Source organism: Notothenia rossii (genome assembly GCF_949606895.1).
Source record: "Notothenia rossii genome assembly, chromosome: 1".
Classification (NCBI taxonomy): Eukaryota; Metazoa; Chordata; class Actinopteri; order Perciformes; family Nototheniidae; genus Notothenia; species Notothenia rossii.
This window is the reverse complement of record NC_136912.1, coordinates 22,597,922-22,611,556: the sequence shown is the minus strand read 5'-3', so window position 1 is coordinate 22,611,556 and position 13,635 is coordinate 22,597,922. Positions and strand designations below refer to the sequence as shown.

General features: G+C 43.0%; 1 protein-coding gene across 1 annotated transcript; it reads left to right on the top strand.

Moving 5' to 3' along the window:
* Window positions 1-1,201: 1,201 nt before the first annotated feature.
* rfc1 (replication factor C (activator 1) 1) lies at window positions 1,202-13,492 on the top strand. The gene is made up of 23 exons (XM_079675373.1): window positions 1,202-1,335; window positions 1,965-2,132; window positions 2,231-2,306; window positions 2,704-2,820; window positions 2,965-3,269; window positions 3,461-3,532; window positions 4,661-4,738; window positions 4,829-5,188; window positions 5,627-5,737; window positions 6,130-6,309; window positions 6,532-6,636; window positions 7,105-7,510; window positions 7,799-7,914; window positions 8,100-8,214; window positions 9,048-9,136; window positions 9,388-9,525; window positions 9,652-9,747; window positions 9,854-10,107; window positions 10,295-10,412; window positions 11,334-11,479; window positions 11,643-11,856; window positions 12,638-12,823; window positions 12,910-13,492. Exons 1-23 carry the CDS (start codon window positions 1,333-1,335, stop codon window positions 13,018-13,020), a joined length of 3,564 nt encoding a protein of 1,187 aa, XP_079531499.1. The 5' UTR covers window positions 1,202-1,332; the 3' UTR covers window positions 13,021-13,492.
* The last annotated feature ends 143 nt before the right edge of the window (window positions 13,493-13,635 follow it).

Sequence of the window (13,635 nt, the reverse complement as noted above, 5' to 3'; positions counted from 1 at the left end):
AGTGATAGTAAAATAAGTTGTATCTGCAGTTTAGACCTGACTATCCTCTTCCCTTCATGTCTCCTGCTTTAACTGTCAATGTCTGGTCTCTCTTACAATTTAAAAAGCTATGTCAATTATATCATTATATGGAATCATATCCTTTAAATAGAAAAACAATTACCAAAAGCCAGATCCTATTCTTACTTATCTTTGTTACTTTTGTGTTGTAGGACATCATTAATGCATATGGTTTGCATATATGCCAGAATATGATGCATTTAATAGTTCAATATATATGGTTTTTGACATGCTTTTCTGTGAAGTTAGCTTCAACAATAAAGGTTTGCTTCGATATTACTGCTCACAAAATGTATCAAGAGATACTCACCATCACCATTAGCTCTAGTCAGAGCCATCATGGCACAAACTAGTGGAGACACAGTCAGCATCCTGGTTGATGTTGAAACAGCTGATGTGATAGTGATGAGAGAAAAGAGTAAGAAAGAAATGAGGCTGAGAGTAAACCTCCTGGAAATATATCTTCTCTGTTGCTTTGGCCTTGATGTGCAGCCTGTTGAACCAGACAGACATCAATTTGAATACTTGTCCACAAATCAAAGCTCAACGCACTATTTTTTATAAATCAAATATGTTATGGGATTGTATGTTTCCAGGGTCAATGCTCTCTTATCAAACATTCACACTCTTATTGTGTTTTTTCAAGTTACACAGTTAAAAAAGAAATGCAGGAGTATTTTTAAAAGAGTTATCTTTTATTTAATTTTGAAGGTCTGAATTTTTTTTACCTCTTTTTATACAGAGCATATCAAAGTGTCTCAGGTACTCAAAACCCTTGTCTTGTATTTTATATAATATCTACATAGGAACATTTCTTATTGTATATTTAACATATTGACTCAGTATGAGTTTCTAAATTCAACCCTGAAAGGTACAAACTATAGGAGAGACTTGAAGAACCTGGCTCTATTCATGTGAAATTCCCCCAAAAAATCAATAAATTGCCAGTCTGGTAAAGTGTCTTGCTTTTGTTTACATATATAAGGGTTTATAATACTGCACATTTGCTCCCAGCTTTATGAAATGGTTGTCAAAAAAGCAAACATTTCCTTCAGAACCCAAATGTTAAGTGAGTGTTTTAAAAAAATATATTATTTATTTATTTTTCATTCTTACAAAGTACATATTTGTTTTCGAAAACCACGCAACTGACGCACAGCAACAGACTCCCGGTTGTGCGTCATCTCCAGGCGACAGGATCCAGCTTCGCGCCAATCAGTTGTGGGATTTCATTACTTTTCTGACCCTAAACTGCGAGGAAGCCTGTCAATAATGGTACGTGACACATTTAAAGCGATTTATTTGCACTTCTCTGTACGCTGTCTTCGTAAACACCGTGATTGCATAACGCCTAAAGTAACCCTGTTTTGTTGTTGAACCTGATCGCTGCTGCTGATCCTGAAGTTAAGTGTGTTAGCTGCAGCTAAAGAGGAAACATATTCAGAAGTTAATTAAAGTTAGCGAGCAACACATACTCATATTTTGCTCTCTTGTTGTGTCCATTTACATTTGCTTGCTGATTTGTTAAAGCAGTTCAAATGATGCACATTTTGTTGAAAACAAATATTTTAACTACACCATAGCATAAATTTGCATCTAATAAAGTGTTGTATATTCACAATTTGTCATTATGTGAGGATATAACTAGAACTGCAAATAATGCTCTGTTTGATTATTAATTAATCTGTAGATTATTTTCTAGATTCATACTTTCCTCCATAAATAGTGTAAACTGTCCCTCCCTTTTTTCAGAGTCCAAGGTGATGTCTTTAAGTGTGTTCAAAGTTATTCAGCAAAGGAGCAGGACATCTTAACATCTGAGAGGCATTACTTTCTGCCATGTTTGCTAGAAACTAGAACTAAATAGTTAAAGGACAGGACTTGACTTGTGTTTGTGCAAACAGGACATCAGGCGGTTCTTTGCAGCGACTGCAAGCAAGCCTGCGGTGCAGAAACCAGCTCCAAATGGAAACATCAAAACAGAGGAGGAGGAGGAGAAGAAAAAGAAGAAGAAAAAGAATCCTCTCTCTTCAGACGAGGAAGTGAAAAACAAAAAGAAAGAGACCACCAAGGCAAGAACGTTATGCTTATCTCCTGCCTCCTTTCCGTAGTGCTTCATCTGTTGCCTCATCTTATTGATCAAGTTTAATTTCAAGTTCATATGCTTCAGGTGAAAAGCTCCAAAACAGAGGAGAAACTCAAGGATGGTGACAAAAAACGGAAGAAGCAGAGAGTCATAGTGTCTGGTATGTATGATCTTTTCTGTTTTTTTAACAGACGTAATGTCACAGTTGTAACGGTTGTAGATTTTCTCAGACGTGGAGGGATACTGACTTGTTGTGAAAAGTAACTACAATTCTACCCGTGGTATACGCGCATTATATCACGGCTAAGAACCAATCAGATTGCTTGATTTGACTTGTCAGATTTATGCTACTGCATAATTCCCATGATGCACTGTGCTGCTGTTTGTGCCTCTTGTATGGTATCATTACATGTCAGGCACAAAGCATAGGATCTGTTTTTCAGGGGACACAGTTAGTTATCTTTCATCACTAATTAGGGACTTTTTGATCAGCTGTGATGGAAGGTTAAACACATTGCTGCGTATTCGTGGCGCATCATGTTTTTCTTTCTTCTCAGACTCCGACGACGAGGAGCCAGTGAGAAAGTCAAAGAAATCCCCCAAAGAGAAACAGAAGAAGAGCAAATCAGAGACGCCTCCCAAAAAGGACCCTGTGCAGTATGTCTCTGAGACAGGTAATGGGTCCATATCAACTGATATCCATTTCATCATTGATTGCCACATTTGTCTTGATGGCGATTGAGGACATTTCAATGATTATACACTTGCACTCTGGATTTGCCAGTATTTAATAAGACTTTTTTTGTTTTTGGTCGTAGACTCAGACAGCGACTCCTTTCAGACCCTGAAGAAGGTCTCCAAAACTAAACCCAAGCAGAACGGCACGGCCAAACAGACAAAGTCAGACGCTCGCCCCGGAGCCAAAGAGGGACTGAAGTCTCCCGTCACTCCCTCCTCCACAAAGGGGAAAACTGCGGTGAAGTCTCCTCCTACACCCGCCACCCCTAAGTCCGCCCCGCCTCCTGCCCCCAAACACACCCCCACTTCAGTACTCGACTACTTCGGCAGTGCAGCTGTCCAACGTTCAGAGAAGAAGCTCGTAGCAAGCACCAAACGAAAGATGGTGAGTACTGATAAAGGATTGTGTCTTCTCACCTCGTGTACGGCTTTTTCATCCAAACTGTCAGGATTTGTGGCTTCCTGAGTATCAACCACTCAACTCTACTGATAACAGCTTTTTTCAGTCTTTCATTAAAGTATGAAACCAGGATCCTTTCACAACAAAGTGACCTTGTAAATGTATCTTCTCCTCAGCCAACTCAGGACACAGATGATCTGAGTGATGAGCAAATCGCCAAACAGCTGCAGATGCACGAGGACATGGAGGTGGGTTGGTCACCATACAGCGGCTCGTTCATTGCACTCGGAATTACAGAGAAAACAAGTCGATTGGTTAGACCAGTGGTTCTCAAACTTTTTTCAATAATGTACCCCCTTTGAAAAAAAAATGCAGCCAAGTACCCCCTGATCAGCGCAGAAACGATTTGTTAGGGACAAAATGCCTATAGAAAGAGGACAGTACAGCGCTGCACCATCGGTGTCTGATTTATTAAAACAACAACATTGTAACTGAGAAACACTTAAATGCTATATTTCAAATGTTTAGCATTTTATGAGGATGGGATTTTGACCCCTCATATAAACATAGGCTATGCCTAATGGTGCACTATACTTTGCGGCCACACAACGTTGCCAAGCAACGCTTATGTTTAGGTCCTTTTGATAAGCAGGCAGTCATATCATTAACTAGAACTAGCTAGATCTGATAGATTTGGACATAAACGCGAGTGAAGTCTAACCGGACGCGAGAGAGAGAGAGAGAGATCAGAGATCAGATCAGCTGCTGACGGAGAACACGCAGCTCTGCATGATCACAGCTCCGCCGCTGTGACGGACCGTTGAGTGGAGCAAAATTCACTTAGAGTTAGACCTAACACACTTAGCTAGTTTATCTACTCTGGAACTAGCTAAACTAGTTATAAATATATTTATTTTTTACTGTCGGGTCACTTAAAGTTATTACAGGTTCAGCGAGCTGCACGAGCCTGACGGGCTGCCGGGAGAGGGAGAGGAAAAGAGAGCTCTCCATTTTTTTCCCATTTTATTATCCAGAATTTCTGTAAACTTTTGAATAAAGTAGTTAATCTACTATTAGTAGTTTGTTTAAATGCATTACTTATGTTGTTTTTAAAATAAATCTCACGTACCCCCTGCAGTACTCCAAAGTATCCCTAGGGGTCCGCGTACCCCCATTTGAGAACCACTGGGTTAGACTATTGACCAAAAACAAGTTCTTATTTTCAATATTTTGTATTTTTTGTTAATGTTTTTAAGTCAGTTTTGACATTATAAATATTTTGGTGCTCTGACCAAACCTACTACCTACTGATGTTGTTCAAAAGTAAGCTTATTGTTTTTCCATTTTTTTTCATTTCATTATTTTTTCTAACTCAGCTGGAGAAGCAGGTCCATGAGGATGAGGAGTTTGCCAGAACTCTGGCCATGCTGGATGAGGAGCCTCAAGCAAAGAAGGTAATTAAAAACAACAACACAAAGGCATATCCACCTTTTGATTTTCACAAGTGTCATTAAATAGGATTTTGTGCATGTGTCCTCATCCAGGCTCGTAAAGGCTCTGATGAAAAACCAGCCCCTACCACATTACCTAAAAAGAGCAGTCCAGATTCTGCTGTGCACAGCCTGAGCAGTCCGTCAAAGAGCAGCCGCAGAGGCAGCATGTCGGAGGATGCCATTAGTCCCACCCCTAAGAAGAACCCCGCCTCCGTCAGAGCCAGCTCCAAACTGGCCTCGATGAAGAAAGAGCAAGAAGAGAGAGATGTATCGTCAAAGAGCAAAACAATAATTTCGCCATCAAAAATCAAAATCTCCCCCAAAAAGGAACCCCTCGCTTCTCCGAGCTACGAGAAGAAGTTCACTCCCAAAACAGGAACCACGGTTAAAACGTCTCCCAAGAAACCAGAGGTGAGCAAGGTACATGTTTACCTGGTAGAGATTATTAATCAATCCATTTATTTATTTCTTCCATCATAATTAAACATTAGCAAAAAAACACATGTATGTACACAACATATATTACATTATATTTCATTTAGCTGACACTTTTTCTCTAAAGCAACTTATAAGCACAATCAAACATGAAGATACATACAGTACTTGGAAAAGCATGAATCCATGAACAGTACATGAACTTTTCCATGATCCAAAGTGCTACTGCATTAGCTTCAAATTTAGTTAAGTGCTACAAATAGTAATGGAGAATTGTTTTTTCCTTTTCTATTGGCCAAGGTGCAGTCATAATGGATGAGTGTTCTGTTTGCGAAAGAAGCTGTGATGACTTTCTGTGAGATTTGTTTTTGTTAGATTTAAAACAATTATAATAACCCCTCTTAAACGGATCAGAGCACGAGTACGAGTCCTGACGACGCAGAGAAGAAGAAGAACACGGCAGCTTTCAGGAACTTCCTCAACAGGGACGGACCCCGAGCTCTGGGCTCAAAGGAAATCCCTCAGGTAACACACAGCGGCCTTCACACCGTCCACCATCTTTCCTCAAACTGCCTTTGTTTTGGTTCCTTATCAGTGTGTGTGTGTGTGTGTGTGTGTGTGTGTGTGTGTGTGTGTGTGTGTGTGTGTGTGTGTGTGTGTGTGTGTGTGTGTGTGTGTGTGTGTGTGTGTGTGTGTGTGTGTGTGTGTGTGTGTGTGTGTGTGTGTGTGTGTGTGTGTGTGTGTGTGTGTGTGTGTGTGTGTGTGTGTGTGTGTGTGTGTGTGTGTGTGTGTGTGTGTGTGTGTGTGTGTGTGTGTGTGTGTGTGTGTGTGTGTGTGTGTGTGTGTGTGTGTGTGTGTGTGTGTGTGTGTGTGTGTGTGTGTGTGTGTGTGTGTGTGTGTGTGTGTGTGTTCTCCAGGGTGCAGAGAACTGTTTGGAGGGCTGTGTGTTTGTGTTGACGGGGGTCATGGAGTCCATGGAGAGGGATGAAGCCAAATCCCTGATCGAGCGCTATGGAGGCAAGGTGACGGGCAACATCAGCAAGAAGACCACCTACATGGTGCAGGGCAGAGACAGCGGAGCCTCCAAACTCGAGAAGGTGACCCCCCTGATCCAGAAATACAAAAAAATGTTTCTGTAGAAAATATGTGTGATTGATTTAACTTGAACTGTTTCTTAAGTTATACACACTAGCTGATAGGAGCTTATAATCACTTTGATATTTGGCTTTAATACATTGTGTCCTATTACACATTTCCCTACATTAGTTTTTTCCTTGGATCTGTCCTTTGACCTATATAGTTTGTGGCTTTGTGCTCAGGCGGAAAGTCTTGGGACCAAGATCCTGGATGAAGATGGTCTGTTGGAGCTGATCAGCACCAAACCTGGAAAGAAGTCCAAGTACGAGGTCGCTGCAGAAGCTGAGGTAAGCTCTCATATTTTTTATTTAAACAAGCTGTTCACAAAGTGATTTTGCCAGCAGTGGAATAGTTGGAACCCAGAAGATGTAAGAATATGAAACATCTGTTCTTTACAGTCACAGTCGTTTTTATTATTTTAAGAAATAACAACAGTTAGGGCGATGCATCAAATGCTCACTTAGCTGACTGATGTTTAATGGCTTCGCTCGAATAGCAGCTCCTACTCACTGCTGAGTAGCCTCTCTTTATTTACTTTATTGTTGTATTTTTCTCTTAAAATATGAATTTAGAGGCATGTATACAAATACATGCCTCTAAATTCATATTTTGTTATTTTTGGCTCTTCACTTTTGCTTCAACAATGTACATGTCCCCTCTTTGGGCCACATCCAGGTATACTGATTCTGATACAGCGCCTATCTGTTATAGCAGCAGAAACATGCCATTTACTTTCAGTTGATCTTGACTTTTAGAACAAAGCCTCAAAGACCAAGACCCCCCCCGGCAGGACTTCAAAGAGCACCCCCACATCTCAGAAGATCTCTCCCTCTAAGGGTAACTCCCGCTCCCCTCACACCCCGAGCCCCTCAAAGACCGGCCTGGCTCCGGGCCGCGGCGCCGGGACCCGAGGCAGAGACACCCCCCCGGGGAGGGGCTCGGCCCACACAGCCCGGAGGGAGCTGGGCCTCTCCTCTTCCTCAGCAGCCTCCCCCTCAGAGAAAGGGGAGGACGCCAGCCTGCTGTGGGTGGACAAGTACCGCCCACTCTCTCTGAAGGCTGTGATTGGCCAGCAGGGAGATCAGAGCTGTGCCAACAAGCTGTTCCGCTGGTTGAAGAACTGGTTCCGACACCACGGCAACGGCACCTCCAAACCACCAGGTAGCACACAGTTTATCATGTTGTGTTTTTAGGTGTGAGAAGTATTCCGAGTAATGATAACAAATCATCTTCTCAAAGCAACGTTTATTACAGTTTTTGTAAAAACTGTGTGAAATGCCTTTTTAGTAATCAGATCACAATTCACATTACAGTCCGTGTGGTCAGACTTATTTCATGTTAGATTTGATCTCTGGTGTGAACATGTTTTTGAGGGTAGGGATGCAGCTTGTGGGTGGGAAAAGTCAGTCAATCATAGTTTAACATGAAACATGTTTTGTTGCTGTGTAGTTGCAAAGTTCGGTAAGTTTGGACGCGGCAAAGATGACGGTTCAGGATTCAAAGCTGCTCTGCTCTCTGGACCCCCGGGCGTGGGGAAGACCACCACAGCAGCCCTGGTCTGTGAGGTCAGTATAAACACACAGACTTAGTGTTTTTAGGTGCTTTTCTTCCCAGTCTGTATTATTATCTGATTATGACTTGCCCCTTTGACTTCCAGTGGGGACAAATGTCTTAAACTTAAACATTTAAACATATTGCTTTGGTCTCTGTTTGACTAAACCTCTCCCGTTGTTTGTGTGTGGTCCTGCAGGAGTTGGGCCTCAGTTTTGTGGAGATGAACGCCAGCTGCACTCGCAGCAAAAACAGTTTGAAGGAAGTCGTGTCCGAGTCACTCAACAACACGAGCATCGAAGGCTTCTACAAAGGTGATCCCTCTTTACGGTTGTTTCTCTGTTTCAGTACCGACACATCTGAACCAACGTCAGCGTTTATTCATGTGCTGGTTTCTGAAAAAGGTGTACTTATGTTGCAGCGATGAGAAGTATTTTATTATTAATTGAATGGTTGCATGAGAGGACTGCAAAGAACATAACTGACAACTGTTAGCATTTCGATATGGAGTTTGCTAAAACAAAAATGGTGTTAAGGTTGTCAAAAACACATATCCAGCCTTAGAACTAGACACCCATGCTTTAGAAGTGTGTTATCACATGTACTTCTAAATGTTTCTGAAATGAAAGCTTGTTGCAAGAATCATTTAAAGGCTGTGATTTCTAAAGGATGAGGTGTCACTTACGGCCCGTCCACACGGCGGCGTGCGTTGAATGCTTCCCATTCACTTTGAATGGGGTGACGTCAGGCTTTGCCGAACTGCATTGTGGTTCCTTCACGTCGCTTTGCTTGCGGTGAAGGTTGAGAAAAGTTAAACTTTTCAAGCTTCATATCAAATCATATGCCAGTACAAGCTCTAGCCAATCAAACCGCCTGCTTGTGTTTCTGGGGCGGGAGATTCATGTGATTGGTTGTTGGTCGAGCTTCAGACACGCCCGCCGGCAAGCTTCGACGCACGCTGCCGTGTGGACGCTGCGTTACTGTAGTAAAAGCAGAGTATAGTAATGTTGCATATTTGCCATTTTCAAGTTAAGGTTTTACCTAGAGGTCAAATAATTTTCTCTTAGAGAATCAACACAACATACATTTGTCTAGCATCTAATTGAATATTATGTAGTGTGTGTAACTGTTGTTGTGTGTTTTGTAGGCACGTCTCAGAAAGTGACCAGTAAGCACGTCCTGATCATGGATGAGGTCGATGGCATGGCCGGCAACGAGGACCGCGGAGGAATCCAGGTAAAGAAATAACACATTTCTCTGACCAGATTCTCACGTGCAAAATTAAAGGTGTGGTTTAAATAAAACAAATGTACTGCAGAGGTTCACATGTCTGATTTGTGATGAGACTACTGTCGGTTGTTGTTAATGCATCTACAGAAACAATGACTATAAATGAACTGCTCCTCAAAGCTGTAGCAGCAGGGGACTGAAAGCAACAACCGGCTGCATCATGTTTCTCGTTACTGAACTCTGACATCTTTCTGCAGGAGATGATCAGTCTGATCAAAACGTCAAAGGTTCCCATCATCTTCATGTGCAACGATCGTAACCACATGAAGATCAGGTCGCTGGCAAACCACTGCTTCGACCTGCGCTTCCAGAGGCCCCGAGTGGAACAGATCAAGGTGCACACACACACACACACACACACACACCCACCCACACACACACCCACACACACACACACACACACACAAATTAAATTGGTAAAGTGAACACTCAAATGTTAATATTTAAATGTTGCTTTTCAGGGAGCCATGATGTCCCTTGCTTTCAAGGAGGGAATCAAGATCCCCCCTCCAGCTCTGAATGAGATCATCCTGGCCTCCAATCAGGATATCCGACAGGTAAAGGAGACAAAGCATCATTAATAATCTCTGGGGTTATCTCTAAACCCCCCCCCCCCCCCCCTCGGCCTCCCCCCTCACCATGCCGCCTCTTTTCTTTCTCCAGGTGATTCACAACCTCAGCATGTGGTCGGCCAAAGACAAGGTGATGACGTACGATCAGTGCAAGACGGATGCAACGAGCGCCCGCAAGGACATGAAGATGGGTCCGTTTGACGTCTGCAGGAAGGTGTTCGCCTTCGGGGACGAGACCGCCCACATGAGCTTCATCGACAAATCCGACCTTTTCTTCCACGACTACTCGCTAGCGCCGCTCTTCGTCCAGGAGAACTACCTGCACGTTCGGCCAAAGGCTGCGGGGTGAGGGAGGCTCGCTGTGTCTGTGCTGAGCTAAGCTAATTGCATCCTGGCTCTTCCTAGATTAATGCTTAAACCACAAGAAAGACATTTATTTTCTCAATTCTCAACCAGAAAAAAACCAATATTTCCAACGGTTAGACTTTTCCTTTAACATCTTTGTGTGTTGTTGTTCCTCCTCTCCTCACAGTGGGGACCCCAAGTCCCACCTGATGCTGCTCAGCAAGGCGGCCGACTCCATCTCTGACGGAGACCTGGTGGACCGACGGATCCGCTCGGGGCAGAACTGGTCCCTGCTGCCCACCCAGGTACACACACACACACACACACACACACACACACACACACACACACACACACACACACACACACACACACACACACACACACACACACACACACACACACACACACACACACACACAGGAGTATTTGAAGGTCATGATTTAGTTTGTCAAATACATTGTTATATTGTGTTAACTGAAAATTGGCACAATAGTGTTTTATTGTCAGAGTTTATAGATTTCTTATCTTCACGGTCTACTGTATATTTTTCTACTTTTTAAATGGTGTTTTATTTCTATTTTGAGATGTTTACAGTTTAGAATTGTTTATTTCTACTCATTTCTATTTATGTGCAATCCCTTGTTTGTTTTTGATGCTGCTGCAACGCAAACATTTCCCAATCTGGGATCAATAAAGTACATTTTACCTTATATTAGACAAAAAGTCAAAGATATCAGGGTAGAGCATGCCATCTAAAATGTCAAAGTGATAATAAAAAAAGACCAAGAATAGTATGTTGTGAAAAAACTAAAAAGTCACAGTTTAATCATAAAAAGGTTTCCATACAAAGACAACAGAGTCCCACAAAGGGCCTACACAATGATTACATTTATGCAAATGTTTGCGTTGAACCTCTTTGGACAAATACACATGTTACATTGATGGATCAACTGTTACTAACCCACAGACAACCTGATATATCAATTACAGTCAGACATAGCAAACGTATACAGTTGAAAATATGATTGTGTGTGTGTGTGTGTGTGTGTGTGTGTGTGTGTGTGTGTGTGTGTGTGTGTGTGTGTGTGTGTGTGTGTGTGTGTGTGTGTGTGTGTGTGTGTGTGTGTGTGTGTGTGTGTGTGTGTGTGTGTGTGTGTGTGTGTGTGTGTGTGTGTGTGTGTGTGTGTGTGTGTGTGTGTGTGTGTGTGTGTGTGTGTTCGTAGGCTGTCTATGCCAGTGTGCTACCCGGCGAGCTCATGAGGGGCTACATGAGTCAGTTCCCCACCTTCCCCAGCTGGCTCGGCAAGCACTCCTCCACCAGCAAGCACTCTCGCATCGTGCAGGAGCTTTCCTCACACATGGGATTAAAGTGAGCCGGCCTTCCTCACCGTCCTCTGAGTATTCACACGTTGTAGTCACAGTATCTGAGTGTCCTCTGAGTATTCACACGTTGTAGTCACAGTATCTGACTGTCCTGAGTACTCACACGTTGTAGTCACAGTATCAGATTGTCCTCTGTGTGGCCCCTGCAGGACGATGAGCAGCCGGGAGGCGGTGAACCTGGACTACCTGTTCTACCTGCGCCAGGCGCTACTCAGCCCGCTGCAGAGGCTCGGAGCGGAGGGCGCCGCCCAGGCTGTGCAGCTGCTGGATGACTACCAGCTGGTCAGGGAGGACGTGGATAGCCTCATGGAGATCAGCGTGTGGGGGGGGCAACCAGACCCCTACTCTAAACTAGAGTCAAAGGTTAGCAGCAGGAGTCTAAATTGTTGAGATTTTGGAGATTGGATTGGAAACGCATAACAAATTATACCAGTTATTCCAGCATCTATCGGAGTGTCATTCTGCTTCGTCCCTCTATACCTATAACTGTGACAGCCAATTCTAAATACACTTCCTCACCTGTTTAATTGTTCCATCAAGGGCAAAATTAAAAAGTGAGTGTTTTTAGAGAAATCGGGAGCAGCAGAAACAAGCTTTAATAACATTAACAAAGCGAGTTGATGTTTGAAATGTGAACATGTTCCTAAGCTTTTCTTTATTTATACATGCTGTTTTGTGCTGAGCAAGTAGAGTAAACACATTACATACATGACTACATGACATGTAGTCAATTATGAATTTAAAACAATAATCAGTATAGCAGCTTCTATTAAAAACTTTTTTCACTTTTGTTTCAACAGCAAATCACAGAGGCTAAAATTGTCACAGATTAGAAATGTTTTTTTACCTTTGCCGATTTGCACCCAACAAACTCCAGAGCCAGCTTTTCAGTACGACTTCCTTTTTCATTTTAAATAGGTCTCACTTGACCCACAGCAACTGTTCTCTATCATTTGTTATTTTAACTGTTCTTCACAACCTCAAATAAACTGGTTACTGCTTAATAGATTTTAAATGGTCAAAGACAACCACAGCTCCTTGTATATTTGTGGGTATATAGAGCCTATATTGAATATTGTGAAAGGGGGAAATAAGAGTGATTTATTGTAACATTTTTGCACTGCAACATGTTGTCTCCTCTCAGGTGAAGGCAGCGTTCACCCGGGCCTACAACAAGGAGGTCCACCTGACGCCGTACTCTCTGCAGGTCGTGAAGAAGGGCCGCCGCGGGGGTGGGGGTGCCGGGGAGTCGGAGCTGGGAGCGGAGGAGGTGGACAATGAATCGCAGGAGTCTGAGGACGAGGGCGTCAAGTTGGACGCCATGATCAAAGTAAGAGCATCAACAATCTAACATTCACTGCGTGCAAAGCGCTGTGTTCATATCTTCTAACGTCTGTGCGGTGTTCCTCCCTGCAGCAGAAGAAGGGCAAACCTATCAAGAAGAAGGAGACCAAGGAGACCAAGGAGAAGAAGGAGACCAAGGAGGCTTCTGGGAAGGGGAAAGGCAAAGGAAAGGCCAAGAAATGAACACGGTCCTGCTCTGCCCCCCCCCCCTCAGCCCCCAGAGACTGTTACACTCTTTCTCTGCACTTAGAGACCCTCTGCTGAGCATCAGTGTGCTGTGAGTCGGGTCTTAACCTCCGCTGGGAACTCACTCGTCCCTCTCCTTTGACTAGATGGCTCAGAAATGTCTTTTTTTTACTTCCTGTCGTTTCGCTCAGTGTCTCTATAATGAACAAATGTATAATACCAGCTTGTATCATGTGTCCTCTGTAGTGACGTGCGTCTCATCAGGAGGTGAGAGCATTTCCACCGTCATCAGTTAGTGATCCAGGAGCGGAGGCTGTAAATAATGTGACTCGGATGTACGGGACTGTCAGACTTTGTTAGGACTTTAATACAGAGACGCTGGAGCTCTGCGCTTAGCACTGAGGTTCCTGTAAATTGCGATTTTGTAAAAAAAAACATTCATGAGGATAAATAGAGAAATATGTTGGTCCTATTTGTCTTTGGTTGATTTCTTTATCAGATCCTTTTTAGAAAATGTTTTAGGCTGGTATTACGTTTGATTTAAAATCAGATGGATGACATTTATAAAGAGATCATGTGACTCTCATTTATCTAAAAAAAAAACTAATCCGC